Source organism: Morone saxatilis, unplaced genomic scaffold, assembly GCF_004916995.1.
Source record: "Morone saxatilis isolate NCDOM2014 unplaced genomic scaffold, NCSU_SB_2.0 Contig1, whole genome shotgun sequence".
NCBI classification, from domain to species: Eukaryota; Metazoa; Chordata; class Actinopteri; family Moronidae; genus Morone; species Morone saxatilis.
Genome location: NW_023339651.1, coordinates 14085249 through 14108479, shown reverse-complemented (window position 1 = coordinate 14108479; position 23231 = coordinate 14085249). Strand labels below are relative to the sequence as shown.

General features: G+C 41.0%; 1 protein-coding gene across 1 annotated transcript in view; it reads right to left on the bottom strand.

Moving 5' to 3' along the window:
* Nucleotides 1-23231, bottom strand: part of LOC118329816 (cytohesin-3) — a 31941-nt gene continuing 8710 nt past the window's right edge. The window contains exons 2-13 of the mRNA XM_035664136.1: nucleotides 17588-17670; nucleotides 17096-17160; nucleotides 15742-15808; nucleotides 15435-15553; nucleotides 12502-12582; nucleotides 12247-12359; nucleotides 10012-10160; nucleotides 9759-9870; nucleotides 5960-6036; nucleotides 4129-4200; nucleotides 3837-3991; nucleotides 1-1687 (exon numbers count right to left, since the gene is read on the bottom strand). Of these exons, the coding sequence (XP_035520029.1) occupies nucleotides 1615-1687; nucleotides 3837-3991; nucleotides 4129-4200; nucleotides 5960-6036; nucleotides 9759-9870; nucleotides 10012-10160; nucleotides 12247-12359; nucleotides 12502-12582; nucleotides 15435-15553; nucleotides 15742-15808; nucleotides 17096-17160; nucleotides 17588-17670 (1166 nt within the window). The 3' untranslated portion in view covers nucleotides 1-1614. The remainder of the gene's footprint in view (nucleotides 1688-3836; nucleotides 3992-4128; nucleotides 4201-5959; nucleotides 6037-9758; nucleotides 9871-10011; nucleotides 10161-12246; nucleotides 12360-12501; nucleotides 12583-15434; nucleotides 15554-15741; nucleotides 15809-17095; nucleotides 17161-17587; nucleotides 17671-23231) is intronic.

Genomic DNA, 23231 nt, shown 5'->3' with positions numbered 1-23231 from the left:
GGATAGCACTCTTCTGTATTCAGGTTTTGTTAAATACACACACTTTTCTAGCAATTTCAGTCAGCGGGATGGCTCAGCTGACTCTACATTTTACTCACAACACTGTTTCCATGTTTGAAATAACCAAAGACCTGGTAAGCTTAGCAAGTCGAGCCCATCTCACTGAATTCACATGCACACAAAAACTTGTTTTTCTGATCAGCATGTATTTTTATTCAAAGTATGCAGGGGCAGTTTTCCCAAACTCACATCAAGCCATGTTTAAACTCAAACATCCAGTAATGAAAGATTAGGCTGCAGGTTGGCTTGATCTGTTTGGGAAAAACAGTCCTCGGATTCCAGTCAGCATTCACACGGTATTCAAGGGTATTTTGAACCCGCTTGTGTCCTATACTCTCTTGTCAAACTCAGAATAGTGAGTTTTTCTTTCATAATAACATGTATTATCTGATCTTCAGTAATAACAGTGTGAGGAGGTTTCACTGCTCTGTAAAGAGCTGCACAGAGTCCCTCTTCCACTATTGTAAACTGTTAGCTCTTGAACTAAAAAGGTGAACGGGTATAGGCTACGGCCGTTATGATTTACATGCTACATAAACACAACAAAGGAAAAAAAAACAGTATGTACATTATATACTATACATGCATAATGTAAATTGGGGGGCTGCCTCTTTTGTTAAACAAATTAAGAAAATAAATACAAAAGAAATGAACTTGATCACAGAGGTGGATCTTCAATACATGAAATGACATGAAATGACAGTTTATAATTGTGGCCACGTAAAAGGGTCATTACACTCAATATATGTTAAGTATTATTCCTCAACCTGCATCAGTTTCTTCGCCTTTAAAGAGGGAGCGTACTGTAAATGAAAAAGTATATGAGCCTCAGTTTCTTCCTATTAGAATAAATCAGTGTGTTTGCATATACAGATACAGTCACTTGAGGGCTAACAATCAGACCAGCTGATTTAAAAGCTTGAGAGGCTTCCTGTAGTTACGGGATACTACAAAACATTGTTAGTGTTGGCAGTTGTCGAAGGTCATGTGAGGTGAAGATAGTAAAATGTCGACTGCCATCTGGGAGTCCTGGCAGAAAACCAACCAGGCGAGCTGGTCTGGGTACCATATTACAAGGATGGATGTTCAGGTTTCAAATCCTCACGCTGCGTTAGTGCAGTACAGTACATTTAATTCCGTGTGTGTCCAGCAGAGGGCGATCTCATCACAGCCACGCTTGGCAAAAGACTCCTCATGGCTGTTGCTCTAGAAAACGGTTGTCCTTATCCTTTTCTTCATTTATTATCATCCAGCTTCTCCATAAAGTCTCACCCAAATGGCACATCAGTGTTCAAAGTCAGCGCCGGATTAAATAAAACCGTCACATTCTCACATCAACCAAGAATTGAGGCGCAGATATTCTTCAGGTGGAAATGAACTTGATCCACCTGTGTCTGCTGCTCGTCCTCCAGCCCTGAAAGAACAAAAGGGAGGCCTTCATGTCCCCCGTAACGACACTCACACACACACACACACACACACACACACACACAGGAGGACTCTGCTGGTCACAGACATGTTGGTGATGCAGGTGTGGCTGATGGTGGGCGGTTATCATTTCTTATTGGCTATCCTCCGCTTCCTGGTGGCCAGCATGTCGTAGAAAGGATCCCTGCTGATGCTTGCTCTGTGGAGAGAGAGGGCAGGAAGGAACAGATCACTTATCGACTGTTTGCAACGGTTCATGTCAGTGCTACATACACTGAAAGAAAAAAAAAGGCTCATAAATGTTACAGAGGGAAGAAAAACACTAAAACACGTGATCATTATGCAATGTTTAGAGCACTGTAGGACTGTTTTGGGATGAGGTCCAGTAATTTCTCAGTGTACTAACTTGACCTTAATCTGTCTTGTCTTTATACAGTCAGTGCATCTAACTCAAAATATCTCACATTTGTGTCTGCACTGCATTCTGGGGGATCTCCAAAGATTTGCTTTGATTTTGAGTGATCAACACCGAAACTTGACATTTACAGTGATTTGTTACACCTCAGAAACCTTCGATCAAACTCGACTCGCTGTAAATATCTCAACATCGCATTATGTATGTTATCCACAGAAAACAACAACAACTCACCACACCAAAAAATGAACCCAGTAATGCAACAAAAATGTTGTCAACTAGTTGCGTATTTCCACACCCAGCAGACCGGAAGCAACATTATCATTCATTTGTAGTTGTGTTTGTGGCCATTTGATGAATTTAACTCCCAATATTCATTCTCTTTTAGTCCTGAGGGACTGGCTAAAAATAACTTTTTGCATATTTGCTGAAACATTCACTTTATCCTGACAGTAGTACAAGACAGATAATCTGTGACAATTCTCAGCGGCCCAAAATGTTAGTATTTGACAACAAGGGAATGAGACATAATGATCAACTATCTTTCTTGGCTCTAATTGGTTATTTTAGTTCAGGCATGCAAATGCCATTATAAGCACTAGAATGAGCCAGAGGAACTCTGTCCCATGTACTACTGTCATACGACAAAAGCTTTTTATAAAATGAACCTACTGCTGCTTTAAAGCTGCTTTAAGTTGTTGTGGTGTGTGTTAGTGCAGTTCCACGTCCTTCCCTGCTCCTTATAGGAAAATCAAAGCTTCATAACCTCACTGAGGATGGGAATTACGCTGAGTAACCGCAGCTTTCCCAGCAGCAGAACAATCGTCATGCTGAGACCAGCGGTCTCGTACGTGTGTATGTGTACAGAACAGCTACCACAAGAGCAGTTTCCATCCTTGCAGATGAGTCAGGTGAACAGTGTGGACATACTGTGTGTGCGTGTGTGAATCTGTTGACCACAGGACAGTCTGCCGCCCCAGCAGCTGAGTCAAGTGAGAGAGTGTTGGAAGCAGCACAGTTCTGCCCTGCTGAGTCCAATTTGTGATCTTCACTATTCCAAAAGTGACCGAAAGAGACTTTACATTACGATGTGCAAGTGGACTTAAACACCCCTGGTTCACACTCCTGCTTTTGCACTAAAAGCACTTTTAAGGCCTGCAACAGGAGTGTGAAATCCAGACAATGTGTCATCTGAAGGTCAATCTCCCAAACCAAGACATCGCCTCAACTGTACATGAAGCAGCCTCAGCGAACAAGATTTCCAGTAACTTAGCTGAAAAACCCATCACTTTCATTAATGGATACACACATGTCAATGCTAAGTGGGTTTTTAGTATCATTAGAGCATGGAAGGGTCGTGTAATATGATTTCTGCTGTGATATTGATCATATTTGCCTGTGAAGCTGCAGCTGAGTGGATGATAACCAGGGAGCTGATCCATTACCCACTGGGTCCAATTCACTGCTGCACCTCCACTCTCCTTCCCGGTTAACAAAGCAGCATTTGGATATGACAGATCAGGTGTAAAGGCCAGCATAACACTTCTAGGAGCGCAGCAGGGCCATAGTGCCTGAGTAGGTGTGTGTGTGTAAGTGTGTGTGTGCATATGTGTGTGTTTTTCTTTGCTTGCTGAGCCCTAATCAAAGGGAAGTGAGCTTATCCAGCAGAGCAGAAATCACCTCTGAGTGTTATCTGTGTGGAAGTGTGAGAAACGCAGTCATGTTTAGTCACCAGCGTGTGTGTGTATTTGTGCTGGTCTGCACATTTCTGATTAAGCTCACAGCTCTGTGTGTGTATGATGTGTGTGTGTGTGTGTGTGTTAGGGTCTCACAGTCAAGGTCAGACATGAGAAAGTGCCACATGGGAGCAGCCCGGTGTTGGCTAAGTGCCCTCTCAGTGTAAATGGATCCACACTAACACGACATCTCTTACTTGATGGATTTGATCCACTCCTCCTTCTCCTCCGGCGTGGGGGCCGATATCCTGTACACTACGTGGTTGCCCTCGACAACCCGCCCGTCTGCCTCTGTCTTGCAGGCCTTGATCACCTGACCTTTGTGGTTGGGGTTGTAGAGCTCAAAGCAGTTCTGGGGAGACATCAGGAGGCAGCAGTAAGCGATAAGTTGTATTTTTTGTTTTGACAAAGTTTACGTTCTCCGTCTGAATTTGAAAAGGATGAATATGAATTTAAAAGGACAAGACGGTGTCCGGAGTTGCTCCTTACAGGTTTCCTGGGCTCGTCCACCTCTCTGATACTAAGGTTCTCCAGAGGAATAATCCCACGAGGCTCTTTATCCTGAAAACACACACAACAATCAGCATCAAGTAAATCAGTGTCTAATGAGGGCTCAATGACACATAATGAAGAAAGGATCCAGCCCAGATGAAGTCACTCCGTCTCCAGTCTTTGAAGAATCTGACTGAATTTGACTTTGACCTCTTATTATTGCTAGTGCACCCTCTCGCACGCATCTCCCATAAACCCTTTCACCTACGAGACATTTGCTTCATCATTGAAAGATCTTCCTCTACATGGAAACGAATGAACATATTGGAAATGTTTTCTCCATCAGTCTTTGACTTCTCTTAGACATTTTCTACAGATATCAGAGGTCCCCTAAAGGAAAACTTTTCATCTAGTGGCATCATCAGGTCAAAATGTTAATGCTAATGTAACAAAGTTGACGCAGTAAAATTTTTTGATGCAACATGCAGCACCTTTAAATTCCACTGCCGTGAAGTTTTATAACTATTATCTTTACAAATTGATCCTGACGGACTCAAAGTAAAAATCAAGGTGGTGATAAAAGCACACTGGAGGTTTTTATTCATCCTGGTCACGTAGGGGACAGCACCCGAGGGAGACGTAACCCTATACCCTCCATCCTCCAGCGACTGGTATTCTGTCTGCAGGGCCAGATGTGAGGGGTGTGGTGTGTGTGTGTGTGTGTGAGTGTGTTGGGGGGACCTTGGAGAACAGCCCCATGTCCTGCTTGTCATCTTCCTACTAATGAGGGGGCACAGTGAGGGGGGGTATGCCCTGGGACAGCTGCTTACAGCTGGTTGTGTGTGTGCCTTTCTTAGTGTGTGTGTGCCACTGCAGTGTGCATTTGTGTGCACTGATGGATTGGTGTGTGTGCGTGTGTGTGTTTTAGGGGGGATGTTCTCAGAAATGGGGATGCTGGGGTGACAGGCAGCAGGTTGGGGGAGGCACTTGGCTTGCGGCTTAGCGGGGCCAGATGTGTGCCGTAGACTTTGCAGATGTTTCCCATGATGCCTCATGTTAATTGCTGGAGTGAGGTTCATTTAGGTCAAAGGGGCTGCATCTGTTAAAGAGGCAGAGCTGGAAGGCAAAGACCTCTGTCATTAACTCAGTGTGTGTGTGTGTGAGAGGGAGACACAGATTACATGTATTTTTTATGTTTCCACTTTACTTAAAAAGCCTGTCGCACTTCATTTATCTATACTAAGCTATATATATTTAATCATCGGGTATTTCACACACTTAGCGCGGCTACCAATATTGGAATACATATTTTAAAATGTAAAGCAATATTTATTGAGATTCTTAAATGAATATTTTGACATTTTGGGAAATATGATCCTTTCTTGCCCAGTAAGATGAGAAGATTGAAACCCCTACTGTGTCGTGTGATTACACAAATAATATATAGCATGTTAAGAAGTAAACTTTTGAGGTTCTGTTAAGTATATTTCTTTAGCTTCCAACACAGCCAAGCTAGCTGTTTCCCCCTGTTTCCAGTCTTCGTGCTAAGCTAAGCTAAGTCTTCAGGCAGAGTACAAATTTGAGAGTTGTATCAATCTTCTCATCTAACACTCAAAGTGTTTTGCAAATAAGCAAATTTACTATAAAGCCGGACTTGTCTTTTCCCTCTATTCAATGAGTCAATAATCTGCAAAAAGATAAATATTTGTGTAATATGCTTTCTGGTAAACAACAGAAGAACCCAGATTGAGTTTAAAAAACAGCTGTCATGTGTGTATTATACAGTCCAATCTGACACACGCGAGCACACATCAATCTGCCGACTTACTGTTGTGTATTCAAAGTAATAGAGGCAGTTGTCGGTCAGAATGAACCACCGTCTCTTCCACGTCTTCACCCTGCCGCCTGCAGAGAGAAACACACAACATTTCTGAGTTCGAACTTAAGAGGTGACAGTGTTTGTGTATGTAGACGCTAACCTGCAGGAGACCTCAGCCCCACGTGCCACATCTGGTTCTGATCATCAGCTCTCTGCATTATTAGACTCAATCAGAGGGGGGGTACTCCCCTCCAGCACCCCCTCCCAGTTTGAAAAGATTGATGCCTTGGGGCTCCGCAGGTGGCTTGTGAAAACACACCACATACGTGTGACAACTAAAGCAGGAGTGAGTACAATGAAATATCTGAATGTAGGAATAATATAAGGATCTCTCCTTATAAGAGACACAATCTCTCCATCTGCCTCCATCATCAGATAAAAGTAGATTAATAGGATTATTGGATTTTCTGCTAATTACACCATCAGTGATGCAATGAGTAATTTACCTATGTAATCAAAAGAACATAATGTGGCTGATGTCAATGTACAGTCTGCAATATGTGCACCATAATAACATGTTTGCTGACTTTACAGAGTACAAAGCAGCCGTTACTGATGTAATCAATATGTAATGTTCACTTGACCCAGATTTTTATATACTGCTAGCTAGAGTAAAATCCAACATCTACATTATGTATGAGCAATGTTTACTTTCAGATGCATCCGCTGCATTTTACTCACTAAAATGGAAGGAGCATGTAAATACAAAATATGTTTTACTCTGCTACAGTGAAACCATATGGCAGCCGTTTATTCCCCATAGCCAAATGTTTAATTTAATCCTCAAAACCTGACAGTTGTTATCAGTTTCAGGACCCTCCATGTTTGCATGTGTCTAATGCAGATTTATCATTCATTTGTTTAAGGACACTGCAGAGAAGAAGCGCAAATAAATGTGAGAATGTTCAAAATTGTGTGGCAGTTAAAAGTCTTTTTTAAATCTGGAAATGTTGACAAGCACAAAATACAGCAAGCATGTACTTGGACTTATTCATCTTTAACACACATTACCCAGTTTTCACAATGTATATTACTGAGTGGGATCAAATGTTTCCCATGATTAATATTTAGTTAAAAGGTTATTTGTTGGATACATTTGAAGTCAGATGCAGAACAGCTACAATACTGCACACTGACTGATCATAGATCCAGATTAAATATTGATTAGATTGTATGTCAGACTGAACAGAGGACCAGCAGAGGTGTTGTGTTTGAGACCCTTCTGCAGATAGTAGGCGTACTGAAATACACTGTAATGAGTATGGATTCGGGCATAGCAGCAGGCTCAGTCCTGGTTAATAGAGTAGTGTAATGAGAGCTTATGGAGCTTCACAGCCATAGCAGTGCAGCAGTATGTCATAATCAACTACCTGACGGACCAGCAAAGGGCTCAATCTTCTCTCATTAAGCATGGACTCCTTTGATGGAGCTAAAATTAGCGTGGAATTCACTGATGGGAAAAATTGGACCTAAAATGATGTGGCAAGTGCAGCTGGTGGGATAGAGAGCAAAAGAGAGGGAGATCTGTATAAGAAGAGAAAGAAGCAGCAGTGAAGGGTACTGAGGCCTGTAGTACAGCAACAGAGGGAGAAGAAATAAAATAGGTGAGGGTCTCCTTTATTTTACCGCATGACCAGCCACGCAGCGGTAGGTACGCATTCCCACAGCGCAGACTCAAGCAGCCCATTCACTAAGCTCGAGCATGACTGCATGTTCTGGCAGATAGCTACACAGGAGCTGTGTGATGCACAGGGCGGTCTCTAAAGGTACAGAGCAGGAAGTGACCTCAGCTGAACCCTGTTTGGTTGCCAGGTCATCTACAATGAAGCAAACATCATTCGTGTCAGAGCAATGAACGTCAGCGTTACTTGGAAGAAAATTTCCAAGCACTGAGGCAGTGACTAATCAGTGATACTAAAAGATGTGGCAAATGGCACTGGTTTGATGATGTGAACAGTTATTTTTCATGCAAAGATTAATAGTGCTCCATGTGTGCACCAACTGAGACGAGCCCTGTGCGTCATCCAGCCTCCTCCAGAGCCACAAGAGGAATGCAGCCAATCCCCATGCAGTATGAGAGATCACTGACCTCCAAATCACCCTTTCCTTTGAATGAGATAACCCATCACCTCAAAATGCTGTTCTTATTTGACCAATAACAACTCAATAAGCCATATATAATGAGGCGGCTAGCATGTTCAGGGGCCCGGTGTGCTAAGGAGTTCATGGCAGCCAATGCCAGTGAGTGAGCACTGTGATGAACCGGGAGGATAGAGGAAGGAGTGTTACCTACCTCCTAATACAGAGATTTAAGAAGGAACAGCCATCAAAGAACAGAATGAAAGAACAGAACAAAAAAGTGAAAGGGTGAAAGGTTAGAGAGAGGGAGTGAAGGAACAAAAAACACAGAAGGATTTTGAAAGACACAGCGAGCACAAAAATCACCATGCCAGAGAGACGGAAAGAGAGAAGTTGAAAGGAGCATGCTCTAAGTGAAAGGAGAGGAAGGAGAGGAGAGACAATACGAGATAAAACAAAGAGGAGAGGTCACGAGATGAAGGATGGAGAGAGATAAGACAATTTGCAGATTTCCTAGAAACCTGTCTAGCACCATCATGGAGGTGAACAGTTTTGGGCCAACAATGGGGCTGTATGTGCCGAAATCATGAGCTAAATGACATGTGTTTGGTAGTGCTATTTAATGTGGCCACTAATATTACAAGTCTGGTGAGGCAGAGATTTTCCACATTTTACCATATGCAACTTAGTAACCACTATTACCTTTTCTTTAGAAGAGTCAACCCTCTTAACGTGAACAACTTTTGTAGCCAGCTAATAAGCCAGCAGGGGCCTGAGTGTAGTGTTTCCACACTGGGAAAATTAGCACAGAGAGATGTGTTGATGCACTGTTTCTCTCCCAGTGTTAGTGGAAAGGGCTCACAGCTAAAAACAAGCCAAGAGTCTACAGCCATGCTATCAGCTCTCAGCTCTGTGAGGATATACTTAGGCACAGCAGTGCTTTGAGCTAAATGTTCACATCGGCATGCTAACGTACTCATAATGACGGTGCTAACTTGAATCACCAAGAACAGGTAATTAAATCAAAAGACTGTTACAATTAGCACCTAGTCAGACAGGTGGCAGAGCGCACATTGCACATGATCACAAATCAAGTGGTGCTGCACGCTCTGGGACTTCACTCAGTCTCCTTCACTAATTCCTGTCTCATGACTGATTGAAAACCATGCCACATTTCTTTTATTAAGCAATTCAGACAGAACAGAGTTATATAAAATTCACTTGGGGAACAAATCGATTTATCGCAACATTAAAATTAAAATATTTCATATAATATTACCAACTCTGGTGTTACTGGGCCCTTAAAAAAAGTTTAAAAGCCAAATGTTTTGGTGAAATTGGTGTTAGCATCAGCTCATGACATCTGCCATCATATACCTTGCATCATTTCCTGTTAGTGAAATGTAGCATACTGGCACTAACAGGTACTTTTAATGTTTAATTCTTCTGAAATGGACAAAATACAATCATCTATTTTCAGCTGTTGTTGCCCAAGAGCTGTCCACCTCCAACATGGGCCGCCTGAAAGCCCGTTATAAACAAACAAACAAACAACACAAACACTTATCATCAGGGAAATAAAGGACACTGCTCATCAAACTGATGTCCAGGCTCTGCTAACATAAATCAACATAACCAAGGTTACTTTTGTGGCTGTAAATGCACATACCGAGCTTCAAGAGCCAGCCTTCTCTGTCGGGGTTGAAGAATGTGTGCGTCAGATCATTCCCATCATCCTCTGGGATTTTGAAGGGCTCATTTTTGATGCTGTCGTAAAGGTTCTGCAGGCAGAGGAGGAAAACTATTAATCAAAAAGGGAAACAGTGGAGGAAATGCCTCATCCGTATGGTGTAGGTGTGACAGAGCGGTCACAGAGATCAATCATCACACACACAAACACGCAAATCACAGTGAAACCTCACCCTGAGAAGCTCCTCTGGCAGATCTCCTCCTTCATTGATGCCTCTGTTCATGGAGATAAAGCGCTCCACAGGGGGCTTGTCTCTGACGTTGGGATTATGTAGGCTGGTGTTCAGCATGATGATAGCGAATGACAGCACGTAGCAGGTATCTGAGAGCAACACAAAAGGAATCAAATGGGTTTCAAAAGCGTATAGAGACCCCATTTATACATGGTATTTACACATTCATATCCGTATTTGAATATCTATATGTGTGCAGTTATAATCACGGACTGCATGTTATTACCAGTTCTTATTTTCCTTTTATTTTTAATTTTCTATGATGGACATGATGGATTTCTTATTGCACATTAACTGTTTGGAATAATGCTATTATATGTATCAAAGAGGACTGGGAAGTGAGTTTTTTGTATTTAATTTAAAGGCATTTTGACAATAGCTGAGAAAGATACAGACACAGGGAAAATAGTGTGGTTTAATCTCTCTCTATTTCACTAGTGCATCAGCTTTAATACCGAGCAAGCCAAGTTCTTTTTAATAATCATTTTGAATGTGTGCTGCAACAAAAAAAATCAGTGTGAGGTATGAGTGAGAGAGAAAGTAAGGGGGGGCAGGGCTTTAGTGTCTCTACTGTGTGTTAATGTTCAGACACTCACGGGCCAGTGGCTGCCTGTAAATGAATCATTCATTCCCCTCTGTCTGTCTCCTCTCACTGACACACTTTAGTCCTGGCTGTCCTGCGATGCCTATTGTCTGCTAACACGCATTCTCCATAAAAAATAGAGGAGCTTTGCACACAGTGCTACTACAAGGCAAGAGGTGCTGGTATCTGGGATAAGTATGATGAAGCACTGAGAGAAACGGCTCATTCCCCTGGTAATTAAAGATCCTGGATCATTTTGTTTTTATAGGCTCTGTGTGCGGTTACTGCCTACACACATGGTTCTAAGCTGCTGTTCTGCCCTGCGCCCACAACTTTCGCAAACACAAACATGCATGCCTGCCTATGCTGAAATTGTGCACGAGACTTTATGGGGCCACTGAAAAAATATTCCATCAAAATGTTTGACAGGGTTATAACTGAATACACTATGCAAGTATAAAGGATTGAACGGTGACCATGCCAAAATCAGTATATGAAACAAAGCTTTTTCTGAGGCATTTATCCTGCATACTGGCACTGTCTCCCACCTGATATATCTAAAAAGTCAAAAAAATTGGATCAATTTGAATTTGCCAAAACCATGCCCAAGTTGACAAAACTAAAAGACTGTTTCCTCCATGGGACCACAGGCACCCTGAACAATCTTGTACACAATGGGTTGCTCTACAATGTCTTTAATTATTTACTGACTGTTGTAGTTGTAGGCTTTGTTTATCACAAGTCCATGTATCACTCAGCCAGAATAAGTCTTCCTAAATAATGGATGTCCCTTGTTTGTTGCTGGTTGTTTACTCTGAACTCATCTGCAGCAGTGAATTGCAGTTACTGTAATCTGTTTAATCCTCATTGAGCTTTAGTTACAGTAACTCTTATGGCTTAATGATTGAAATGCATAAAAAAACAGGTCATCACTCAATGCACCCTCGGGCTGTACTTCTGTTGGCACATTAGCCTAGACTGCCCGTCACTGCATTGACTTTGTCCAAAATATTGGATTTGACACTTTGGTCAGACATCTTGACTACTTACTATTCAACCAGAGGTACTTATCCCAGGGGGTACTTTTGCAGTTCCCAAAGGGTACGTGGAAAGATTCATAAATTCAATTAATTTGTAAAAAATTCACTCTATGGTAAAAACTAAAAAAGTTAGCTAAAAAGCAGTAGATAAATGGTTTAAATATACAGCCATAAGTAATTAACAGTTAGCTAAAAGAGGTAAGAGGTAAATATAGATAGCGATATTCATGGAAATGGAACAGCTAAACCAAACGGATTAATAGTTGTAATAGCTGATAATAGATACAAAGTGGAAACAGTTAGTTAAAATATTGGAAATTTGACCAAACTGACCTAAATGCTGACTGTTCAATTACATGAGAAAAATAACCACTTATATATATAATACAAAATCCACTTTTAAATAATTAATACTGTTAAATAACACTGAGTTTAAAATTTAAATCGAACATGACAGGGGGTGTCAGTGGAGCTCATCTGACAGGCCTTTTTTGGGGTATGTAACTTTGGGAACCCTTGGTTTACATGACAGTAGTCTGCTTTGTGTCTGACCTGTTGACTGGAAGACTCCAGGGTTGCACTGGCAGTACCGTGAGGCAAAGGCCTCCATCATACGGTCGATCTTCTGGGCTTCACCTGGCAAACGGAAACTCCACAAGAACTGCCTACAATTAAAGGGAGAGGAAGGGGATTTAATTTCTGATACCACATGGAGTCTACACAGGACATTGTTGGAGCTGTTGTAATTATCATATCATATCATTTTTTTAAATATTTGGGTTAATAAATATTAATCATTCTGCTGACCGTAGTGCTTGGACGAGGTTAAGGTCTGCAAACTCGTGCAGCTCCACGAAAGCCTGAAGCACCTTGATGTTGAAGTCATCCCTGGTGGAACAAAAGGAGGATGAGAAAAATACTTCCAATATTATTCTATCATCTATCTATAAGACATTCCTTTTTCTTTTTTTTTTTTCAAAGAACAAGAAGATCATTTGAGAGATAACAAAACACCTCAGAGAAGATTTAAGATAACTCTGAACACAATGTGAACCCAGAAGACAGGGTGGGGAAAAAAACATATTTCCTCCATGAAAGCATTTCTCAACCTGAATTCCTGTTTCTCAGCATTCCTGTCATGTTTGTGCCCTTATTCATACCGGGCGCTGAGCGTAGAGTCTGGAAGCAATTTAAACAGCTGGTCACTGCCGAATATTTCTCCACCCCGAGGGGGGGAAACGGTGCGTTTGACTGATGAAAAACAGCTAAAACCGAAACCACACAGACTCCTTTTTGTCAGAGGTTTGTTTGGCCATCGGAAGAATTTTGGAGGAAAAGTCAACGGCTGCTCTCGGGCTTGTGGTTACAGCTTCTCTGATCAATGTTTGTTGTACATCAGGGTCCATGATCCTGATCCTGTATGGTCTTTGTTTTGTGTATTGTTCAAATGAAAACCAGGAATTTTCAGACTTACCGCTGTGTGTTTTTTTTTTTGTGGAAAGACGCAGTGGAAAGGTTGCGGAGAGTACAGAGAGCATTGGCTTACATGAAACAAGCAACAAACTTGGATTGCAATAACATTCTTGGATTATTTGGATGATGACTTGGGGGCTTTTCTTCTCCACTGTGTGTTTGTGACTGTACTGTACCCTATACTGGCATCTGCATTCAAATAAAATGAATACTATCCTATGAGGGTTACATATAAGGTTAGTGGTGGTATAGGTACAATTATTAAAAAGGCACTTGAATGTGGCCTAGTGTTTGTAAAAAATATAAATCAAAATTGCATATACACGCGTCTCAGTGTGACAACAGTGAGTGTATTGTATGTGCTAAACAAAGTTGAATTACACAGGAAATAGAAATAGATAGAATACAATAGAAAAGGTCTGGTAGTATAAATTAAGAGTCAGTCACCCACTCAGCCCGCATCCCTACTCCCACTATCTATCCTGCTTCTAGCTATTTTTCTCTTCCACTCCCTCTCTGTGTTTCCCTCCTGTTTTCCCCTCTCTTCATCTTCCTCTCCGCTCAGCATGTAATGATAGGTTCCTGCTCTTTGCATAAGCTCAATTAGTGATAATTACTGAGCGTAAACCCTCAGCCTGTGTTTAGTGTGATTTCCACTGGGTAGGTGGCCTCTTTGATGATCCACCATGAATAAAGCCTATTGCCAACAAGAGGAGTCCCCAGAGTCCCCCTCCCCAGCTGTCAACCTCATTCACAGTGTGTGTTTGTGTGTGTGTGTGTGTGTTTCATTGTTTCTGACAATGCTGATCTGTCTGCCGATCCACTATCACTACCCTTACTCAGGTAAAATATCACAGACTGGAGTTGATATGATTCCCTGCATAAAAAAAGTGACAGAATATATTCACTTTTGCCAAACAAGAGCTCATTTTTAACTTTTTCATGCCAGGAAATTTACATTTAACTTTGCTTCACACAGGTAAAACAGCTGGTTTGTGACCAACACAAAACACCAGAATTGGCTTCAATTGTGTCAGTGTGTGGAGTTCTGTCAGCCAGACCCACAGATTCATTCATTGCCCCTCTTATTTTCTCAATGACATTTTCTCCTGTGACATTTGTGGTGCTAATCAGTCATTAGTGTTGTTGTTTCCGCTCCACAAATCTCAAAGATTACCTGTCAGTCAAAGAGTACAGCTCTGAGACTTTATGTTGATAAAAAGAATATGTTCTTCAGGCACAGCAGGTATCAAAACCCAGATTATTTTCTGTATATAGCTAGGTTGATAAATAGATCAACAGATCACCCAATATTGACTTATTACAGATGGTAATCGCTAAGATAAGAGCGGATAAAAATGCAGGACATAAAACCTTATCCGTAGGGATCCGTATTAAAAATATTTGTTTATGTAAACAGAAAGACGATTGCTCGAATTATCATGATCCGATTTTTTACCCTCTCAAAAAAAGGCTATAAAACAAAGTACTGTTACTGCTGGCAGAAATATAAGATAAGGTACAATATCACACAGTGTTCAGAGCAGCAAATGTAAGGACTGATTACAAGTTGAACTGATTATAGGTTGAATCATTGCTTTGTGTTTCATCAACTGAGGATAATGAGAAGCAAAATGGACATACTGTGTAAGCAAAAATAGCGCTGAATATACCTTTAAATTACGGTATATTATGTAAAGTACAATTCACGACTTTCTCAGGATATCTGTTGCACATACTTAAATGAAACATTTTTAATGTAAAATAATTTTTTTTTTTCAGTTAGTTATTTCAAATGAAATACAGACAAATGATAAATGAAGCTGGACATAATAAAGCTGTTCTGGTTTTGTGCCTGATCAATTTGTGACACTAAACCTTTGATGTGCACACACAGCTCTGTTTTTCTGGTTTTTGATTCATAGTATTTTGTCCCGCCTAGCCTCATACACTATGTTTAACTATCTAATCTCACCTTCAGATAACACCATCCATCTCACTAACTGCAGGACTTCCTTTCTTCTTCATTATCCAGCAGTCTGGCCTGAGATGTGAGCAGCTGCATGGCCCTTTTACTACCAGTTATAAGTCCACATATGACAGCACACCCACACTGACTCAAAGATTCATGTTGGGGGGGGGGCAATCGTGTTCTCCCTCTTTAATCAATAAATCCAGGCCGTAATTTCCTTCTCTAATAACAGAGGGGGCATGAATCTCACGTAAGGAGGACTTTCTCCTGCAGTGTGATAAATGCTCTGTCTCACCTCTCGCCTAAGTAGTCTCCGATGACAGTCTTGTTGAGGCCCTCGCCTTTGTAGAGGAACTGTGCGATGTCTTCGGGGGTGTGCTGAAGGAGGTCGTTCTCCAGCAGGAACTGTATTCCCTGGAGAGGAAGAGGAGAAAACAGGGTGGCTGTTCGTCTCAATTCAGGGGGGATGATGGAAAATGACAGGGTTTCACAGCTGAGAATGGATCGCTCTTCACACCAGCTCTGGAAATCACTCCTTTCAAGGCTAGAGCGATACTGGAGGCTGTGGTGGGTTACGATGAAAACATGAGACCATGCAGTACCTTCTTTGGATCCATGTTGAATTTCTTCCTGCCCATGGCAATCTGCTTATTTCTCTGGGTTGTTTTACTGCAACACAGAAACATGAATGTAGAGATTTTATTAGGTTGCTCCACTTATTTACCCTTAACAACTCTGAAAATAGCAGACAGTCCAGCACCTGAATATCAGACAATATACTTTATTTATAGCAGCAACAGAGAGTATTATTTCCTCCCACATCTGTTCTACCCATTATATGTGTACATGTTTGAGTCTAATCTGAAAAACATATGCGCTCACACAAACTCAACAACCCCCCCACAAATATATGTGTGTGTAATGCAGGTGATAAAGTGACAGATGAGAGGACAAAGCAGACGTGACCTTATTGACAGACGAGGAACACTATCACTATTGGTTTTACGCAGCTGTCGGTTGGACAATATACAGTGTGGCCAGGCTGTTGGATTCACTATATTGTATAGAATAATGCTGTTAACATTTTGCCAAACAATAGGTGTAATAAGTCACTGTTTTACCTATACAAACACATCCTTTTCCAGCTTATTCAGCCTATGTCATTGGAAACAAGAAACATCTTTGTAGTCCAACTGCTCTCACCTAACATGCAAATCCCAAACCCAGTTTAGATAAAGGCAATTAGTCAACCATGATTCTGGTGCTGGCTATTTTTGGCTGAAAGACTATTAGTGTTATTTGGGGCTTTAGAGTTCATGTTCTGGATCTTTTGGGGGAATTTGGGGATTTAAGTGACTTGAGAAGCAAGACAGACAAACTAGACAGTAAAGGGAAAGAAAGAGGTGCGACAACAAACAGCAAAGGGCTGCAGGTTGGAATCGAACCTGCGCTAAGGACTGAGCCTACATGGGGCGCACTGTACTAGGTGAGCTACCATGCAACCCCAAGAACAATTTAAAGACTGTTATTGCTTTTTGCCTCGGTGTCATAATGTTTCTAGTTAAAAAACAAAGAGTCATGATATACATTCAGGGGCCACTTTATAAGGTACACCTGTACAATCTAATGCAATGCAACAGCTCTGCCTGAAAACATTAAATATAATGTTCAGTTTTTGTATTAACTCAACTCTATGTTTTAGCATGGTGGGTTGTACTGGACTGGATCAAAAATGTAACATTGTAAGTTTCATAAAGGTTGATTTTATAGCAGAACTGTTGTATTGGATTTCAACAGATTGTAGAGATGTACAAACCAAGGTTGTTTTTTAAAGCCACAAATCGCTTAACATACTTAATAATTGATTGATTGCAGATACATTAGACATGTAAACATCATAGGCACAAACTACACTGGTGCAGTAAATGGCATGACAAAGCATCTTTAGTGACTTACCTTTCTCCAACACACGTCAGCTGCTCGATCTCCGTCATGACCTCAGCTATCTCAAACTTCAACCTCTGGGGGGAAAGAGTGAGACATGTCACATGGTTTCTTTCTTTGCATTAAAACAGGATAAAGTGCGGCATGAGATGGGATACAGTGTACACGGTGGAAAATTCATCACTTTTTGTGAGCAAATTTGCTGTACAAAGATGTACTGCAGGTCAATTTGCATGTCTTACAGCATGCAAATAGAGCAACAGTGCTGCAGAAGATAGCCAAAAAAAGATGAGATGACTAAAGTTCAGAAGTTAATATTAAGAATATACTATATACCTAATAATTATTTTTCCCAGGTCCATATTAAAATGATCTGCTATCAATACAGTGCATGACATTTATCAGAAAAAGCTAGACTATCACCATAGTTACAGTGCACTGTTAATGAACAGAGGCTTCAGCTACTGTACAGACGGTATAATGCTCATTTGTCCAAACACAAACCTCAATATCATCGAGCAGCTCTCTCTTCCTGCGTCGGATGTTTGACAGCTCATCCCTCTCCTCCAGGGACAAATCCTCAGGAACTGAAACACACGATGGAGAAAACACAGCACACCTTAACTCTCATTTGCACACAGCTCACATTCATTATACCCGCTCAGCTCACCGCAGATGAGAGAAAACAGAAGTGAAGCGAGTGAAGTGAGCCCTAAATCCTAAATCTAGTACTCACAAGTTCTAAAGAAGTTCACCACCAGAGATGGAAAATCGAAAAAGATTCATCATCCTCCCCCTCATACAGTGAAGTGACAGGGCTGCTGCTGCTGCGGCTGCTGCATTGACTGTTTCCCCTTGTTCAGCTGGAACAACACATATCAAGAGCCTGCATGTTCGTCTTAATTAACTCGCCAAAGAGAGAAGGCGAAGGGTCTTAATTATTCCATTTGAAAGTGTTTTGCCCCCACCCTCCTTCTCCACTTGGCTCAGGGGGGAATTCTATTAATAAAACCAATCCAGATTAAGTTTTCTTTCATTAAAAGTGAATTTGGTAATTTAACACGGCCTAAGACCCTGATTCCCAGGCTGTGAGGGTTTCAGAGCCCCCAGGCACAAATGAGCAAGAAGGGAAAATGATTCACTTTCTGTCCGTTGTTTCTTCCCCCCTGTTCTCCACTCTTGTATTTATGCCTCAATCTTGTTTTTCAATCTTTTATCCCTCTTCTCTCTCTCTCCGTTTCATTCTCACCCACGCACATTTTTTTTCTCAATTTTCTTCATCCTTTCTGAAGCACAGAGACCCTGTGCAATCTTGCTTTATTAAGCCAGCTTAGAGGCAGAAAACGCAAATCTCTCAACAGGAAAATGGCACCGCTAATATCACAGCCACAGCTTTGTGTCCACATTTTGCTAAAGGAGAGATATAAAAATCATTAAAAAAAAAATCACTTTTCCCTCGCAGGTGAGAAGCAGCACCAATTAAAACAAAACAAGGTCACTGGGCTCAAGAGGAAGCATTCAGCCCACTTTTAATTCAACAGCTTGTAAAAGAGTTGCGTTCAGAGGAGCCAAGTATTGTTGTAGATGGTATGCACGTTAACAGTGAGACAAAAAGCGCTTCCTAACCTAGTCGTTTAATCCTGAAGCACCGTGATGAGGGTCAGGTAAACAGCAGCAGAAACAGCTGAGGGAATTCCTTTGTGGGGCCATGTTTTTAATAGACAAGAGAGAGGATATAAAGGCACAATGAGTGAAAGTATGACAATAAAGACGTTAATTAGCGTTGCTAACCTACAGCAACCTCGCAGCACTTATGCAACACAAATGTGAGCACTGTGACTGCGGCTGTCCAATTAGTGCTCTTAAAAAGTTTCACGGTTTTACACAATTCTTTAATCTTGTACTTGCCTTTAATTATTTAATATTTAATTAGGGAGGAGCCTGTATTAAAAAAATAATAATAATAAAGGTTAAATTAACTGTCCATGTGTCCCACAGGACATCTCAGGAAAAGTTAACCTGGGGGAAAGTTAAAACTTTAAGTATCAGTTCGACCTTCTGGGAAACACTCGTTTTTGTTTTCTTGATCAGATGAGAAGATTAATACCACTCTTCCAAAATGTGGAACTGTCCCTTTTAACTGGTTGGGCTACTGAGGGCATTAATATGAAATGTCAAAATGTTTGACTCAGATACAACCACACAGTCACATTTTGACAAAGCCTGGGGGGCTGATCCAATTACTGCCTGTGTTTTGATGGTTACTACAAAAAGTGATTGGCCTGAGGAGACACCATAATTTGAGGTCAACAGTTCAAACTTCAAAACGTTGTTACTGCTACTGCACTGTTCCAGTTTTAATAAAGCCGAGGGACCACACAGTTACTAAATGGCCTGAGGTTTAAGCACATGAATTATTAATTCATTCATTAATTGGTGTTAGACAAGAGTTTGCACACAAACTATATTTTGCAGAGTTGAAACATCATCTAAAGCATTGATTCTCAACCATTCTGATGTCAAGGACCCACTAATTGATACACATCAGACCAAAGACCAGTATTTGATAAGATGTAGTCTAAGAGATCCTCGCATGATAAGATAGTAAGATAGTTATCCCATAATAGTGTGAAACCTATGAACATAAAACTCTTTCTTATACATTCTCTCATTGGGCTAACTTCTAGTCAATTAAATAATAGTGAAATTATAATATATTTTTTGGGGACTGTCTGGAACACTCTCAAGTACCCCTGGAAGACACCAGAGCCCAGGGTGAGAACCACTGATCATCAGGTCCAAAGAAAAGTTTGTAATTCCCATCAGCCTCAGCTGTACTGTGTGTTTACATGTGTAGTGCTAATTAGCATATTTTACAATGCTTTCATGCTAAACTGGCATGATAAATATTGCCTGCTAAACATCAGCAGGTTAGCATGTTAAAATACTGACGTTAGCATTTAGCTCAAGTGCTAGCATGGCTGTAGACTCAAACAAATACATCTCAAATGTATAAATGTGTTTTGTCTTCTATGATAAACTGAATACCTTTTGGTTTTGAGCTGTCGTTTAGACAAAACAAGCTAATCGAATTTAGTAGACCTAAACATTAATGATAGTGGAGAAAATAATTCTTCAATGACAGAAAAAAATCATTAGCTGCAGCTCTAATATTTGCATTCTTGTTTCGTCTTTCTGAATATGTCGCTCAGAGGAAGGAACTGTGCCACAGCTCCATGTTTTCCATTTGCCTGAGGCTGTGCATTAGCTAATGGAGATATCCACTGGCTGCAACAATGTGCATGATTACAATCTTGAGTCATTATCTAATCTAATGAAAAGAAGAGGATGCTCCCTTTAATAAAATCCTACCACCATTATCCTCCAATCCAGATCTGTTTTACTGGATATACTGGAATATATGTCTTTCCAACCACATGTGATAACAGAGGGGACTATAAAACCAGTCCAAATGGCTCTGTTCCAGTGGATAATCTCGTTTAGTGGTGGGGGTCTCCTCTACAGAGGTGGCCCACCAATTACATTATTAACAGTTCCCCCTGTGACCTTTTATGAGTCTTTCAGGAAATTAGTTTAGTGTCTTAAGCAAGCACAGAGGGAGTCAAGGCTGGTTGTTGCCTCCATATTGGCTCAAACCAAACATAGCCACGCTTGAATGATAATCTATTAAAATCAATTACGCCGTGAGTCAGTGCTTCATTGTAGACAATAGTCCTGACTCCTAGGGTCAGATTGTCCAATGGTGGGGTAGCTGCAGTTGGTGAGACACTGATTTCAATAAAAAACTAGACTTGAAGCCCATTTTAACCTCTGAGACTTCTAAAAGAAATCTGCTATATAAAAGCTCAGAAATCCAGCGTATTTAGCGGTGGGGTTGAGAGGGTCCAAAGGGTTTAAACATGTGCACCACAGAACAAGGGGCTCTAGTAATTCTCCCCTAAAAACAAAATCCCTCAAAATCTACTTTTAGGAGAAAATCCCCTGCTGCTCTTCACACCCAAAACTAACAACTGTCCCTGGCCACCCACTGAAACTAGAGGCTTTGATGGCATTTAAACTAATGCTGGGATGCTTTGGCACGCACCACCTACGTCAACCTTAAGTTTCATGTTTAAGCCATTTGTTAGAAAGGACAGACACAGATAAAAAAAAAAAATCAATTATCAGGCCTTCAGAACTGATTCAAGGACTTCCCTGAGACCAGTATCCATCCATTTATACCAGTTGCACAGGAAAAGCAGCGAGGTACTTGGAGCACATGGAGCTCAGAGTGAAAATCCCACGCTCACTTAACACTGGCTGCGGTCCCAGTTTTCACTGACTCGTATGAGTGAGAGAGGATTTGTCCAGATCTACTGGCTTTAAACTGGCGACTTTACCCGCTTTAATGTCTTTTAAAGTGGGTGAGCTTTAAAAAAAGATAACCCTGTTACTCTGGTTGGCCCTGCAGCACACTGGGAGACATGCAAAGAAGAAGGAAAGCAAGGGGAACTTCTTCTGGATCCAGACTCTAATCTGAAACCCGCCGCTCCCAATCCCTCTAACTGTAGACGATGACATGCACTGCATTAAAGCCTGGGTCACTCATACAGACAGACAGACGTGCGGATAGAATTGCACATGAGCCCATACACACCAAGGCCAGCTGGCACTAATCCCACAAACTCGCCCTCCCCGCCGCTCTTTAAGCCTGAGTCTGTTAGAGCGGAAGTGTGATGTATAACAGCATATGCACAGATGTTGCAGCTGACCGGGCGCTGCCTGCCTTTAACCTACTTTGCATCAGTGATGCTGGATAAAATAATGTGACAGCATAGCAGCAGATAGTCTGCTATCTGTCTGCAGAGGCACTTTGGCCCTGAGCCACAACGCAGGAATGCTGGGACATCAGCGCAGAGGCCAATGTGAGGAGAAGGAGGTTGTGATACAGAGGGTGAAAGGCCATGCACACGGGTGACATGCATAATGCCATTTAGCAATAGAGATACTAGATAATAGAGACACTTCAGGGTTCTGTTCCAGGAAAACCTCCTACAAAATCACATTAACCTTTTCTAATAATAAAAAAGAGACGTTGTTTATTTAATATGTATGTGTAGATTTCAGATTACAGCTGAAAATTACATTAATATAGATCCTTATGAATATAATGGATATGGAATAAACTACGCTGCCTTGTTTTCATGGAGTTGATTGTTTAACTTTTAATTAATTGCTGTCTTTGCAAGTGCTGTAGATGCTTATATGTCTTGATGTCTTTAATGTTTTTCAAAACCCCAAAAGTACTGAATGAGAGATGGCAATAAATGTAGTGGGTTAGCCAGGACGTCATATGTAGTATTTAATGAGGAAAACAACTGAATCTGTGTATCTGAATCATGTAGTGCTTTTTCCTATGCTTGTTCAGGCATGATGGTTATAGCTCCTGATGATGAATATCTACTCTAACGCTGCTTAATTTTTCATTCATTCATTTCTCAAACTGCTGTTGCTGCTGAAAATGTAAAATCAGAGCCGCAACTCTGCAGATTGTTTTCTCGATTAGGAAATTCATTGTTTGCAATTAAATACCAGAAAACAGTGAAGAATCCTTTTTTTTCAGAATCACAATCCCCTACATCCCAAGGCAACGTCCTCAAATTGCTTGTTTTGTCTGACCAACCGTCCAGAACGATTGAAGATGTTCAAATTACTATCACATATGATACAGAAAAGCAGCAAATCCTCACAGTTAAATGATTGATTATCAAAACAGTTGACAATTTCTGTTGCTGCTGATTAAAGATGGAAAAAATAAGTGGTTTTAGCTAAACATAAAATCCATCCATCCAATGTATTTATGTATTTGCATGGCACTTTACACACAAAACACTTGTTCATAGCACAGAAAGAAAGAACAAAAGACAGAAGAAGAAAGGACAGACCATACAGCAATCACTTAATACAGAAAACAGAATCTTGAGTGTATGATAAATCATTTTTGGGCTAAATGAATTAGGTATGGGGAGAAGCAGCAATCATCAGAGATCATTCCTACACAAGTAGAACATTTTGTCTTAACAAACAGGCGCTTCCTTTCAAACTGTATTATTGATAAATGTATTTATCGCATTGTGTTTGGTGTCTG